At 33.1% G+C, this 15,076-nt stretch overlaps 2 protein-coding genes and 1 long non-coding RNA gene across 6 annotated transcripts in view; 2 read left to right on the top strand and 1 right to left on the bottom strand.

Moving 5' to 3' along the window:
• LOC134266691 (uncharacterized) overlaps positions 1 to 15,076 on the top strand; it is a 158,812-nt gene that overhangs the window by 53,438 nt on the left and 90,298 nt on the right. The gene's annotated exons all lie outside the window — the stretch shown is intronic.
• Positions 911 to 15,040, bottom strand: LOC134266688 (ragulator complex protein LAMTOR4 homolog). Of its 4 annotated transcripts, none has more exons than XM_062748912.1 (4): positions 14,903 to 15,040; positions 14,431 to 14,518; positions 2,443 to 2,560; positions 911 to 1,630 (listed from the first exon to the last, which is right to left on the bottom strand). In XM_062748912.1, the coding sequence occupies exons 2-4, from the start codon at positions 14,509 to 14,511 to the stop codon at positions 1,533 to 1,535; spliced, it is 297 nt and encodes a 98-aa protein (XP_062604896.1). In that variant the 5' UTR covers positions 14,512 to 14,518; positions 14,903 to 15,040; the 3' UTR covers positions 911 to 1,532. The 4 variants fall into 4 exon arrangements, with proteins under 4 accessions (XP_062604896.1, XP_062604892.1, XP_062604893.1 ...); XM_062748908.1 differs by having other exon boundaries at positions 14,978 to 15,012; XM_062748909.1 differs by having other exon boundaries at positions 14,854 to 14,923.
• LOC134266694 (zinc finger protein 862-like) lies at positions 10,180 to 12,782 on the top strand. The gene is made up of 4 exons (XM_062748917.1): positions 10,180 to 11,577; positions 11,696 to 11,907; positions 12,111 to 12,237; positions 12,352 to 12,782. The coding sequence occupies exons 1-4, from the start codon at positions 10,180 to 10,182 to the stop codon at positions 12,739 to 12,741; spliced, it is 2,127 nt and encodes a 708-aa protein (XP_062604901.1). The 3' UTR covers positions 12,742 to 12,782.

The raw sequence follows: 15,076 nt of genomic DNA, 5'->3' as shown, positions 1-15,076 counted from the left end.
AACATATCTAGCTTTGGTGCAATGATTGCTTTTTTCTGTTTGTTTTATTTGCATTAATTTATATTATAGAATTTTCTTTGAAAACACATGTATAAATTCTCAGGCATTTAATAGAATATTTTTTCTTAACATATTTTCTGTTGGCCATCCTCAGAATCTCAAATGACAAAAAATTTGCATTTATCCATTATGTGAATGTGTGCATTTTTACACATCGTTCAAGTCCATCATTTTGAATGTACTCAGATACCTAGGAGTACACTATTAATATCAATTCCACTAATCTTGAACAAGGCTTTCTTTTTTATGGCATTATATAACATTAACTCAAATGCTTGCAGTACAGATGAAGTTGCAGCTTTCCATTTAATGTGGACTCTTAGTAGTAATCAGGGTTTATTTTTTTTTGGTTTTTAATTTTTTAAACTATCAGTTCTTGTAGTTTACAGATATTTTTCTTTTTAAGGATTGTTCGTTCAATTTTATTTCATATCAATAATAAACAAGCATACAAAATTTAAAAAATGTCTTATTTCATTTATTAAATATATGCCCCTCTTTTTCTTGACATATGATTCAATGTGATAATTTGATATGTTTTATGAAATGTCACATGATTATATTACACAGTCACATAATATTTGACAGATGAAATCTTTCAACTACACTGTACACATTCTCACAAAATCATCAGGTCCTGATCGAGTCCACTCATTACCATGGAACCCCTAACAAACTTTATTTGGGATTTGGGGAGCAGTTTCTCTCATTTTCTCCTTCTCAGTAAACAACTGACATCTCAATGTACATGTTGCAGATTGTTTCTCACCAAAAGGCATATGGATGAGAGATAAGAAAATCAGGATTTGTAATTTTTCTGAGAAGTTGTTGTCATTTCAAAAACTGAAGTTTTTCAGGAGTCCCACATCCAAAAGCACACTCAGAACCCCTAATTATGTTGATTCACTGTACATGTATATGGATACTAGAATGATTTCTTACTGAATGCCTATCAAGAATTGTTTGTACTAGAAATGAACTAAATCAAAGTTTCACATATATTTACTGCATCTGACATTCCATTTACTTGATTGAATTTTGGACAACAGTAGAATATTATAACAGTCTACACAATTTGTTTGATTTTTTTTTAACTCTAGCTAGTCACCATTTTTATCTTTCAAGGTAGGTAAGAAAAATTTATTTATCATAAGTATAAAAGTGACAGTACAGGGAGTGTAATACTTTTAAAAAGAAAAAAATACATGCATCATATACTCAAAGAAATAACATTTCTGAGTGAAGTTTTGTTTTAAAAAAAATTTAAAATATTAATGTAGGTTCAACTATAAATATCTTAAGATGTCCTTCTGTGCCAGCACCCTCATATGTTTGAATATATTGCCACTTGAGGCATCAATTGCACCACAGATTCTCCTCAGCACTCACAAAATCTATCCATAGTTATATATTTGTCCCTACATGGCATTGTTCATCCATGGAAAACAAATGTACATAAGATAACAAATAAATTAAGCAATAGCTGGATCTTGTGGAGAATAAGGCCTCTTGCAGATGTATATTTTGTGGTTAGATACTGTGATGACGTACATGAAATCTTCCCATATCACTGCAAAAATAAAGAAAACAATATTTAACTGTGTGATACAGTATAATTAATATATCATCAACAATTGATCAGATCTAAATGTCACAGAAGGTGAAAAATCAAGCCTCAACCTGGGCTCAAACCCAGGGCCTCTGGCATATTGTGCCAGTGCTCTTACCAACCAAGCTAATGAGACCTGATATACTGCACCCATGAACGCAGTGATATAATATAACCGTATAAAATTTTACTTCTATTCTTGATTCTTTATTTAGCTTTCGATGATTCTAAACTGCCTTATATGACCTTGGTATATCAACTTTAACAATAAGTCTGAAGCCAATGTTGGGGGTTTGCTATAAACTAGAATATTGCACCTAAAATGGAATAAAGTATCAGGATCGAATAGGAGTCAAATTTATAGTAAATTAATGGATTTTTAAGCAGGCACACAAGAATTATACAAAAAAAAACAATGTTGCCATAAATCGAAGGTTTTTACAATGCTTGGATCTGTTGCTCTCTGGTTTGTCTATCCAAATTTTCTCAACCAGAGAGATAGAGTTCTGCAGCTATAATATATACAGAGGTATCCAGCAGACCTTAAATTGTTTGAAATATACAGAGTGTGTTTCTCTATAAGACCTGTTTGTAATCTCCACTCCCTCAAAAAACGTGGCACTCAAAAAAAGAGTCACAAAGAGATTTTAATTAATACACAAACGTACCAAGATGTGAAAGTCAAAGATTTTCAATCTATATGAACCTTTTTCAATGTTTTCAAATATTATCATTAAATGCAACAACTGTGTGAGGAAAAATGTAATACTGACCTGAAATCTTCTGAAAAGTTTCTCTTCTGTCTGGAGATACAGGTATTCTGCTGGCTGTAAACACAAGCTTTGTCAGTCCATCAGCCAGGGTCTCAGCATTCTGAAGGTCCCCACCTGACTATAGGAGGAGCATTATTAGCACTGAATATATGAAGATAATAAGGGCATAAGATACAATATCAAACTTATTATCATGAGGGATTATGAGGCTTGAATCAAACAACAATTTTAAAATTAAATGGCTACAAATCGAATAATTAAGGCTTCTTCTTTAGGAATGTATTAAACTGTATTATTAAATCATAGGAACAAGATTAGTTAAAAAGTATGTACGAAAAATAATCAGTAACATATATCAATACAACTTCCATCCACTTACTGTAAGCCAACTTTTATTCGCGACGACTTTATTTCGCGATTTACCAGTTGTAAAGTAGTTCGCGAAGATAAATTTTCACGATCAAGCCTTTTTTGGATCTGTTGTTAATAGAAACAGATACTTTGAGGACCGTTTCGCAGCGAGAAATATTCGCGATGACCAGGCTCTTGCAAACCTCGCAAAAATTTCTCGCACACAAATAAAAGTTGGTTAACAGTATCTACTTTCACACGGTCCTGTACCACTACTTATATACTGCCCAATTTGGTTGATTAAACTTGAAGTTTTCAGGACCGGACTTATACATTTATTTGATATACAGTGAAAACTGTCTAATATGACACCTGTGCAATCCATTCACACTGTGTATTCCGATGTTAAAGTTCTTTTCCCATTTTACTATTTTACACGTTTTCTTATACGGTGCAGTATCCGATAATCTAGTGTGTATATTCCAATACAATATATATTAGTCTCCCAGTGCATGTCAGATTAGACATGTTTCACTAAATGAAAGACCAAATTTATGCAGAGATTCAATTCCATTAATAATTTCTATAATTTCTAAATTAGTATAGAACAGATCATTCAGCAATTGTATTAAAATTCAAAACAAATGACAGTACTAGAGGAAGAGGTTATTGGAAATTTAATTGTCAATTATTACATGAAAAGGAATTTATAGAAAAAGTAAAGCAATGTGTTTCAGAAACAATTAAAGAAATCATTTTCTATTAGTTGTATGTGGGGATTATTTTATACGCGTAAGCATATTGAAGGGTAGTTGTTTGGTCATAGTATATAAGAAGTTGGTCAGGCGTAAAGTGGTCATCGACGAGCAATAATCAACCAGATTTCGAACACGCTTTACCTGTTATGAATGAGTCAAATTCTAGTCACGAGGAGCGGGTTTTACATGCTGCGCCCCAAATTGGCCAAAGTGGACGACCTGGCTTGACACAAAATTCGCAAGACGAATTCACTAGTGAAGATGCACTGGATATTTTTACAGACAAATTAGAAAGGGCGCTTAGACGGCAAAAGCAAGAAATCGTCAGTGAGTTGAGTTTAGCCCAGAGGTCAACAGAAAAAAAGGTACCTGATTTTAGATATCAAGGCAATAAAATTCAGTTTGAATTCAATGCAGAAAGAGAAACTGACATTAGAAAAGTATTAAACCTGTTGGAAAATAACAGAATAGAAGCGGCTAAAGAAATTTTGAATTCTACCATAACACATTTGAATAAAAGAAATAAAGTTGTTCGCATAGCGGATAAATATGGTTGGGATGTTGTACATGAGTATGAAGATGATCCTATTACTGACGACGCTGACGATGCTACTAAGCTTCGACAAGCTATTTTCAGAGCAAAGAAAAGAAGCAACAACAAGAAGCCTTATGACAGAACAACACGTGCTTATCCTGGACAGGAAGTGCAGTCATTTCCGGGACAGTTTTTTCGTTCATATGGGCAGGATTTTGGACAGGGTTTCCCCAGAACAGAGTACGGAAGACAATCGTTCTATCAGCCCTTCACATATCCTCAACAAGGGTACAGAAAGGCAACTTCAACTGTCACAAGTAACAACGGAGCAGCAGCCAGCAACATCTGTTTCTACTGTAACAAATTTGGACACTGGGCCAACAAATGTCCAGAGAGAGGAAGTGGAACTTCCACTACAACCGCAACAACAACAACAGCCAGCAAATAATGACTTGCTCACATGTAGTTTCTCGACTTGGAAAGAAATTAAAAAGATTCAAGATCCTAGACTCAAGGACACGGTACTCAAAATGAATGATATAGTAATGCACAGTAAAAGTGATAACACGTATAAAAAATACAGAAGCTATTTTCTACAGTTTAAGTCTTGGTGCACAAAATTTAAATTTCTTGCATTACCTGCTACACCATCTTCTGTTGCAGTTTATTTGTCTTATCTTATACAAAAGCAGTCTTCAGTTGCAGTCATTAATGCGGCATATTATAGTATTCAATGGGCACATCATATTAATCTTTGTAATAATCCATGTGCAGACAATCTTGTAAATTTGATTTTAGAAGGAGGGAAGAGATTGTTATCGAAACCTGTAGTTAAGAAGAAACCTATTACACCTGAGATTTTAGATAAAATAATGGATAAATTTCCACAGGTAGAAAATTTATATCATTCGAGATTGGTATGTATGTTGTTATTAGGTTATGCAGGTTTCTTAAGATATGATGAACTTGTGCATATTCGAATGTGTGACATTAAGTTTCATGAATCAGGTTCACATGTTGAAATTAGAGTTGAAAAAAGCAAAACGGATATTTTCAGGCAAGGTAATATTGTTGTTATAGCGAAAACAGGTAATAAACTTTGTCCTGTTTCTTATCTTGAAAAATACATATCATTAGCTGGTCTTGCTTTTCAGTCTAATGATTTTATTTTTAGAGCAGTTACATTTTTCAAAAAGGACAATGTTTATAAGTTATGTAAATCAAATAAACCTTTGACTTATACTAGAGCTAGAGAGCTTCTTCTGGATGCTCTTAAAAGTGTGTGTGTAGATTTTAAAGATTATGGTTTACATAGTTTGAGAAGTGGTGGAGCAACTGCAGCAGCTAATAACAATATTCCAGATAGACTTTTTAAAGCTCATGGCAGATGGCGTTCGGAGAATGCTAAAGATGGTTACATTTCAGATAGTTTAAATAACAAACTCGTGGTTACTTTGAATCTTGGATTATGAATTCTTTAATTTCTTTTGTAGGTTAATGATATACCCAACCTTTGTGTTCGAACTGGTTGATAGGCGCTCAACATACTACATCTGTGTTCTGTTATTTATTTTCTAAGTACTTAGAATAGAAATATTTTATGTTCGGATGAGTGAAACGAAGGAGAACATAAATCATTTTCTATTAGTTGTATGTGGGGATTATTTTATACGCGTAAGCATATTGAAGGGTAGTTGTTTGGTCATAGTATATAAGAAGTTGGTCAGGCGTAAAGTGGTCATCGACGAGCAATAATCAACCAGATTTCGAACACGCTTTTTTTGAATTACTTAGATATATATATATTGTATAATTAAGACATGTTTCATTGTATTTTGCAGATAGATTGTATTTGGAATTTTGGTAATATTCTTGGGGTCATCATCCAGTGCATCGCTACTTAAAGTCGCGTGTTTATTGTACATATATATGCGAATAAACTGGTTGATAGGCGCTCAACATACTACATCTGTGTTCTGTTATTTATTTTCTAAGTACTTAGAATAGAAATATTTTATGTTCGGATGAGTGAAACGAAGGAGAACATAATATATTATATCAGGAGATACTGAGCAAAGGGAGGGTATTCAATTTAGTATAAGTAATCAATTTTTCTGGGAAGTCTTGAAAATGAAAATCAGATCCTTAACAATAGAATATTCTTCCATAAGGTCCAAAAAACAAAAACTAGAGAGGAAAAAATTAGAAAAAGAAATCTTAGATTTGGAAGAAAAAGTCAATATTTCAGGAAAAGAAGAAGATATTTTGACACTTGAAGAAAACCAGAAGTCTCTGTCGAGACTGTAGCTCTACTGGTTTGTACTTATAACAAAGGATAAGAAAAGAAGCCATTGCAATCAGACCAAAACTGTAGAAGGAGTGATGTTTTAAAGGAATTTCACGGACATTTCTATTTTTAGTACTAATGGCGACATCATTCATCAAAATCAAAAACCGATGCACTATCTAATGTATCTTAGTGTAGTCTACTTGTGTGCCAAGTTAAATTGAAATCAGACCAAAACTGTAGAAGGAGTAGTGTTTTAAAGGAATTTCACAGAAAATTCTATTTTTAGTAACCACGGCAACACCATTCATCGAAATCAGAAACTGATGCACAGAATTATGTGTCTTAGTGTAGTCTACTTGTGTGCCAAGTTACATTGAAATCGGACCAAAACTGTAGGAGGAGTAGCATTTTGAAAAATTGTTTACAGACAGACAGACGGACGGACGACAGACACCATACTATTGCATAAGCTCTTCTGGTCTCTGACCAGTAGAGCTAAAAACCGATGCACAGAATTATGTATCTTAGTATAGTCTACTTGTGTGCCAAATTATATTGTAATCGGACCAAAACTGTAGGAGGAGTAGCATTTTAAAAGAATTTCTCAGAAATTTCTATTTTTAGTAACCATGGCAACACCGTTAATCGAAATCAAAAACTCATGCACAGAATTATGTATCTTAGTGTAGTCTACTTGTGTGCCAAGTAATATTGAAATTGGACCAAAACTGTGGGAGGAGTAGCATTTCGAAAGAATTTCACAGAAATTTCTATTTTTAGTAACCACGGCAACACCGTTCATCGAAATCAAAAACTGATGCACAGAATTATGTATCTTAGTGTAGTCTACTTGTGTGCCAAGTTATACTGAAATCGGACCAAAACTGTAGGAGGAGTAGCATTTCGAAAGAATTTCACAGAAATTTCTATTTTTAGTAACCACGGCAACACCATTCTTCGAAATCATAAACCGATGCACAAAATTATGTATCTTGGTGTAGTCTACTTGTGTGCCAGGTTATATTGAAATCGGACCAAAACTGTAGGAGGAGTAGCATTTTGAAAAATTGTTTACAGACAGACAGACAGACAGACGGACAGACAGACGGACGGACGACGGACGCATTACTATCGCATAAGCTCTTCTGGTCTCTGACCAGTAGAGCTAAAAAACAAACTTTACAAAAGTCTAGGTCGAACTATATAGAGGGTTTAATGTTACGCTCAAAAGCTACTTGGTATGAAATGGGTGAAAAAAATTCTGAATACTTTTGTAAATTAGAAAGAAGAAATTATTTAAATAAAACAATATCTGAAATAATAGACTCAGATGGTAATCATATTGCAGACCAGTCGGCCATTCTGGATGAACAAAGGTCTTTTTTCTCAAACTTGTACAAAAGTAAAAAGGAGAATAATAATAATGAAACATCTTTGTGTGAAAATATCTTTTTACAACATAATGTCAAATTATCTGATGAAGAAAATGACAAGTGTGAAGGTTTTTTGAAACTTCAAGAATGCACAACATCATTAAAAAATATGAAAAACAAAAAATCCCCAGGGTCAGATGGGTTTACAGTGGAATTTTACAAATTTTTCTGGAAAGATATAGGTATTTTTGTTATGAAATCTTTAAATGAAGGGTATATAACTGGAAAACTTTCACATTTTCAATCTCAGGGGGTAATTACATGCATTCCAAAAGAGGAAAAGGATAGAAGATATATGAAAAATTGGAGACCTATTTCATTGTTAAATGTAGATTACAAAATTGGTTCTAGTACCATAGCAAACCACATTAAGAATGTGTTGTCCAGTATTATAAGTGATACCCAAAAAGGTTTAATAAAAGGGCGTTTCATAGGTGAAAACACCAGGTTTTTATATGACTTAATAGACTACCTTAAAGATAAAAAACAATTTGGTTTGCTCCTTTTATTAGATTTCGAAAAAGCTTTTGATTCTTTAGAATGGGATTTTATTGTTAAAGCATTAAAGTCTTTTAATTTTGGAGATTCCTTAGTTAAATGGTTTAAAACCTTTTACTCAACCAGCACAAGCTGCGTGATAAATAATGGAAACTTATCCTCCTTTTTTAATCTTGAACGTGGATGTAGACAGGGAGACCCTTTGGCACCATACATTTTTATCATTACTGTAGAACTACTTGCAATCTCACTGAAGAATAATGAAAACATAAAAGGTATATCGATTAATGGGAAAGAAAACAAACTAGGACAATATGCAGATGACTCTTTTTTAACATTAGATGGAAGTGAAAAGTCTTTGAGAGAATCAATGAAAATAATCGAAAAATTTGGAAATGCTTCTGGTTTGAAGCTTAATATTTCAAAATCTCAAGCAGTATGGTTGGGAAGCAAGGCAGGATCAAAACAAACTCTATGTGATGACTTAAAAATTAATTGGAGTGCTGATACCTTTAAGCTCTTAGGAATAATTTTCACAAAAAACTTAGAAAATATTGTGTCTGTCAATTATCGACCCAAAATAAATTCTATCAAAAAATTGCTTGCATCATGGGCGAAAAGAGATTTGACCCCAATAGGAAAGATTACAGTCATTAAAACCATTGTTATTCCAAAATTTGTACACCTATTCTCAGCTCTTCCAAATCCATCAAAGGAATTAATTAATGAGATCAATAAAATTTTATTTCAATTTATTTGGGCATACAAGGTGGAAAAAGTAAAAAGAAATACATTGATAGGAAAAATTGAAGAAGGTGGACTAAACATGATCCATTTATCCTCCTTCATTTCATACATAAAACTTAAATGGGTTAAGAGAGTCCTTACAGACAACAGTGGAGCATGGCAGCAATTATTATCCTGTATTTTTAATCAAAAAGATTTTAACTTTGTTTTTTATTTAACCAAAGGAAAACTCTCAGAATTTTTGAATCATATAGGTAATGATTTTTGGAAAGATGTTATAAAAGCTCTTATAATTGTTAAAAAAGATTGTTTGAGTGCTACAGATTATTTATATACTGATATTAGAAATTTTGTTGATATCAAAAAATGGAGTTTTTACAAGACTTGGGTAGAAAAAGGTTTTAAAGTATTGAAAGACTTGTTGTCGGATGATGGAAAATTTAGGTGTTTTAATGATGTTAAAAAAATAGTTGGTACTAATAATTTTTTAAACTATTTTAACATTGTATCAAGAGTACCAACAAGAGTCAAAAGGGAAATAACTGTTTATATGACAGAAAGAGGCAATCAATTTGCAGCACCAGAGAAATGTGTTATACAAAAAATGATGTCTGTGACAAGTATAAAATTTCTGTATAAAATTATAAAAGATAAGAATTTTGTGGCACCAGAATCCAAAAAGTTAAAATGGGAGATTTATTTAAATGAACCTATTACAGAAAAACACTGGGAATTTTTCCTTCGGAATGCTTCAATTTGTACAAAGGACACCAAAATAATTTACTTTCAATATAGAATTCTTATGGGCTTCCTTGCCACAAATTCTTTTCTTCACAAGATAAAAATTGCAGAAAACAATTTTTGTTCTTTCTGTAAAACAGCAGGGCCTGGGAAGGGGCTGCGCCACGCGCCATATGCGCATACTGCCGAAAAATGGCGCATTGTAATGATGGTGCGCTGCGCCATGCGGCGCATCCCCAAAAATAATGTAAAATGCGCACACGCATTATTTCTACCACGTGATTTTATCGAGATCGACGTTATCGGTAATCTTCATCAAAGTTAGATGGAATTGTCCGATGAGTACGGAATGATAGAATCGGAACGCCATTTTTAAATACTGACATGCCGCCGGCAAAGAAAATGAAGTTTTCACTTCCACGTGGTCAAAAGACACTAACCTCCATGCAGTTTCCAACCGGCTTAAGTTCAGAAATAGAATCGAGTCCAGAGGAAGGAGATACAGCAAATGTAAGAAATGCTGATGCAGAAATGAACAATGACGAGACCAGTTACAGTAAAAGTGCTCATAAAAAAAGAAAATTTCAATCATCGTGGCTTAAATTGTGGCCCTGGATGATTTACGAATCGGAAAAAATGTTTTGCACTATATGTAAAGAAAGGGGTAAAGACAATATATTTACGCAGGGTTGTGGTACATTTAAAACTTCGTCATTAAATAGACATGAAAATTCTCAAGATCACAGGGATAGTATACAAGCACAGTCACTTAGTAAAGAGATGAACGTAGCTGTAGCTAAAATGATGACAGACCACGATTCAGCTTTAATAAAGGCTATAAAGACTGTACATTGGCTTGCCATTGAGAATTTACCACTGTCAAAATTCGAAAGTATGATGGATTTTCTTAAAGATATAGGCACACCAAATCTGAATTTTTTACAAGTTGGAAATCGAATTGATTATCAGTCGTACTATTCAGCTAATGAATTTCTACATGCAATTAGTGATGTGATAGAAGAGAAAACAACTGAAAACCTACAGAAGTCACCATTTGTAACAATATATGCAGATGAAAGTACAGACATTTGTAACAAGAAAAGAATGACAATGACAGCTAGGATAATTAACCCAGAAAATTCTAGAGCACAAACTGTATTTCTGAGAGACATTGAGTATGAGAATGGGACAGGGGAGGGATTGACTTCAGAGATAATCAAGGAGTTGAATTTACGACACATATCGATATCAAAGGTCCTTGGTTTCGGATCAGATGGTGCATCAGTCATGACGGGGTTAGATAAAGGTGTAAGTGGAAGACTGAAAGAATTGAATCCTCACATTTTAAACATTCATTGCATGGCACATAGATTAGCACTTTGCACTGCACAAGCAGCAGAAGGAATCCCTGCTCTGAAAAGATACCAAGAGTTTATGACAAAATTATTCTATTATTTTAAAGTCTCAGCAGATAGGGAGAAGGAAGTTCACAAAGTTCAAGCTCTTTTGGATCATCCCATGCTGAAGTATAAAGAAATTCATGCTGTGCGCTGGCTCTCATTCTACGATGGATTAGAAACCATTTACAAAACTCTTGATCCTCTTTTAACTTACTTGCACAACCGAGAAGCCAAGAAAGACCCTAAAGCCAAAGGACTCCTAAAGCAAATGGCCACAACGCAATTCATCTATATCACCTATCTAATGATGGATGTTCTTCCAATTGTAATGAGATTGTGTCTAACCTTTCAAAAGGATGACTTAGATATTGCTCGTGCTAAGGTACATAATAAAATATTGTGCATTTTAATTTACAATACATATTACAAAAAAGCACAAATTGTAATTCTGTATAATTTTATTTATAAATCCACTTTTTTACAAGACGTTTTAAAATTAGATTTCAGTTGACTCCTGTCTGAGTGAGCTGGAGGCTTTCAAAGAAGGAAAAACTTTCCACACTACATTTGTTGAGCAGTTTGCTTCAGATATTACAGAAGTTGATGACCATCCTGAATTCAAAGGACACAGAATTCACAAAGTTCCTGGTGCGAATTTCCAGTCACTTAAGAGCCAATTTATAAATAGTTTGGTCTCAAATATTAGGAAAAGGTAATTTATTTGGTTATTCCACTCCAGTCATAGACAATTACATACTGGTACACACTACTGTAATAGAAATATTTTTTTCTTCATTCTGTACATCAACAATAGACTAGACAGATAAGTTAGTTTTAAGAGAACCTACATTAATTGATTAATGTTATTGTTATTAAACAATACAAATTATTTGAAAAAAATATCTTTGACTTCAGATTTCCACAGAAGTCCCTGATGGATGCCTTCTATGTCCTGTCCATGCGAGCCATTAATTTCAGTGATGTGGAGACATATGGTATTGAAGAAATAAATGAACTTCTTGACTACTACGGAACTTCAAAAGTAACTATTTCATTCTTCAAAATAATTTTATTTGTCAATAAAAAGATAATTTCAAATCAGTGGAAAAAAAAAAATATGTTCATATAAATATACTTACCTCTATTTAAATTGCAGTGTCACAAATCTGCCATCTCACAGCCGGTATTATGTGCAGAGAAAGTTAGAAATCAGTGGATGTTGGCCAAGCAGATTGTCAAGTCTGCAAGATACCCAACAGACCAGATGCAAGAATTATGGGAACTACTCACAAAACACCATAAAGAAGAATTGAATGAACTGATCAAGCTAGCACAGATTGCACTCACTTTACCCCTGCACACTGCAAGTTGTGAACGAGTGTTCTCCCAGCAAAACATTATTCTTACCAAGCAGAGAAATTCCTTGGCACCCAAAATTTCCGACCGACTCCTAAGAGTTCGATTAAACAAGCAAGAAACTATCAATTATGAAGATGTTTTGAAAAGATGGAATTCTTTAAAAAAGCGTATCATCTCTGCTCAGTAGTATCATATTGTTATGATATGTCAATAAAGCAATCCAATAATTTTTTTGTTTTATTTTATTTGCATTAATTTTATTCTCTGAGAAACAGAGATGTGCATAATCATAGCATTAACAGAATAAGTTCATAATATGACAATTTTTGAAAATGGCCCATTGTATTCTCATTCGGCCCCATAACTTTTAAAATGGCCCCATCATTTTAAGAAGAGGGGGGCCATTGGCCCTATCACTTACTTGTCCTTCCCAGGCACTGAAACAGATCCAGAAACATTGATTCATCTTTTTTATGATTGTAAACATGTAACTATTTTTTGGAAAGGTTTTGAAAATTGGTATCAAGCATTTGAAAATGATTATGTAATTTCAAAACAAAAGGTGATGCTGGGTAATATTGAAGGAAGTTGTTTAGAAAATTTTCTCATCTTGTTAGGAAAAAAGTATTTGTATTACTCAAGAACTCAATGTACTATATCCTGGCGTATTGTATTTTCGACCTATTTAGATGTAATGTATTAATTTATTGCAAACTTTTTAGAAGCTGAAAAACTATGGGCTTAAAATGTTAGCATATGTGTCTATGAATAAAATTATACAACCCAAATTGCAGTTTTTTGTTTATTTTATTTATATGCCATAATTTGGAGAGGGTCCATTTTTACCTACAAAAATATTAGCGTCTTGTGTTTTCGACCTAAATATAGTATCAATGACAAAACAGTATTGGCTTTAAATATCTGTTGGATATTCCAAACAATAAAAATACGTTTGTCTGTCTTTCAAAAAAACATTGAACAAGTTCGATATTTCAGTTGCAAATACATTCATTGGTTGAACCCATTTGTCAGGAGCTGTGCATTTCCAAAAGAAATCAATGAAATTACGTTGCATTTTTCAGTAAAAATCTGTAAGAAAGTGACCATTTCTAAGGGAGAAAAAAAAATTGTTTGATCCACCCATTCATTTCAATATTCATGCGTCTCTTTGACAGAGATCTTAATTTTCTTTCGGGAAAATGTCATCAAAAAATCTTTGTAATTAACCGATTACGGCTTTGATTAATCAACAGATAAAATGTGCATTAGTAAAAAGACTATAATTTCTGACATCGGACTAAAACCACGGAGGGAATTCCGTTGAATTAATTATTTTGGGTATTTTCACTACAGTTGTGCTTGAAAGGTATTTTTCCAAGAGTAGCAACCGAAAATAATGTTCTACCGCACGGTATCTGCACGGGAAACAGATTGAGAAAAATAGGTCGAAAATACAATACGGTCGAAAATAGGATACGAGACGATACCTAAATTTACAGAAGCTGTTAACATTTTTAAGTATTACAGGAAAATTGAAAAATATTGTGAGAGCAATTTTCATTGTAGAACTAAAATGTTTAGTAAATGGACAATGTTTGATTTGATTTGTCATACATAATTTCAGTTATCACTTAAGGTGTAATTATGAAAGCTGGTATTTTGGGAAAGGTGCACAGAGTGCATGTGGTGTGTGAGGGTGTGTTTGTGTGTGTATTTTGTTTCTTTTGTAAGTATGAAAATATTCAAAAATAAAGCATTAAAAAAAAAAATAATTTCTATAAACTGAACACCAAAAAAATTCTGAGATAACATCCTATTCCAAAATTCAATTATTGTACACCTAATTTGTTTCGATCGATTTCCTTCAAAGTCTTACACTAATAACTGCTCCTTCTTCAGTCAACACCAAATATCCTAGGGAATCTTGAATCTTGTCAATTCCTTGAACATTCGCCATTTCTGAACTGAAAATTAAAGCAGTTTAACTTTAGGATCATGAATCATGGGCAAATTGATCAAGACAATGCATGACTAACTTATTTATTGATTTGAAATTTATCAGCTCGTAATTCTCAAAAAAGCATATAATACACTATGAAATGTTAAATAGTATTTTATTAATCAACTGATATACTTGGCTTAAACATAAGGGCACACAAGAAAGATCCCTTCAGTTTCAGACTCTTGACAGGACAAAAATACGGCACCCCAATGTATTACATAGACATTTTCCAGAATAATAAAATCAAAACAAGTAATCCGTTTGCATTAAAAGGATTTAAATAAAAATGTGAATTACTTCCTGAAGATATCAATAACAGAATCTGTGTTTCTCTGATTTTACTCACGTTTAAGCAGACAACCGGAAGTTCAATATTTAATCATGTGACATGAAATCTCGTTAAATATAGATGTAGGGAAACCTTGTACAGGAATGAACCATATGTGGTACAAATAAACTTATGATGAATAGAACTTCCTTTCCATTCATTGGGAAGATTAGAAAACCCAGAAATAAAGAC

Source organism: Saccostrea cucullata, unplaced genomic scaffold (assembly GCF_032062105.1).
Source record: "Saccostrea cucullata isolate Sc308-1 unplaced genomic scaffold, CSIRO_AGI_Scuc_v1 ctg433, whole genome shotgun sequence".
In the NCBI taxonomy this organism is placed as follows: Eukaryota; Metazoa; Mollusca; class Bivalvia; order Ostreida; family Ostreidae; genus Saccostrea; species Saccostrea cuccullata.
This window is presented reverse-complemented; position numbering and strand designations above follow the sequence as displayed.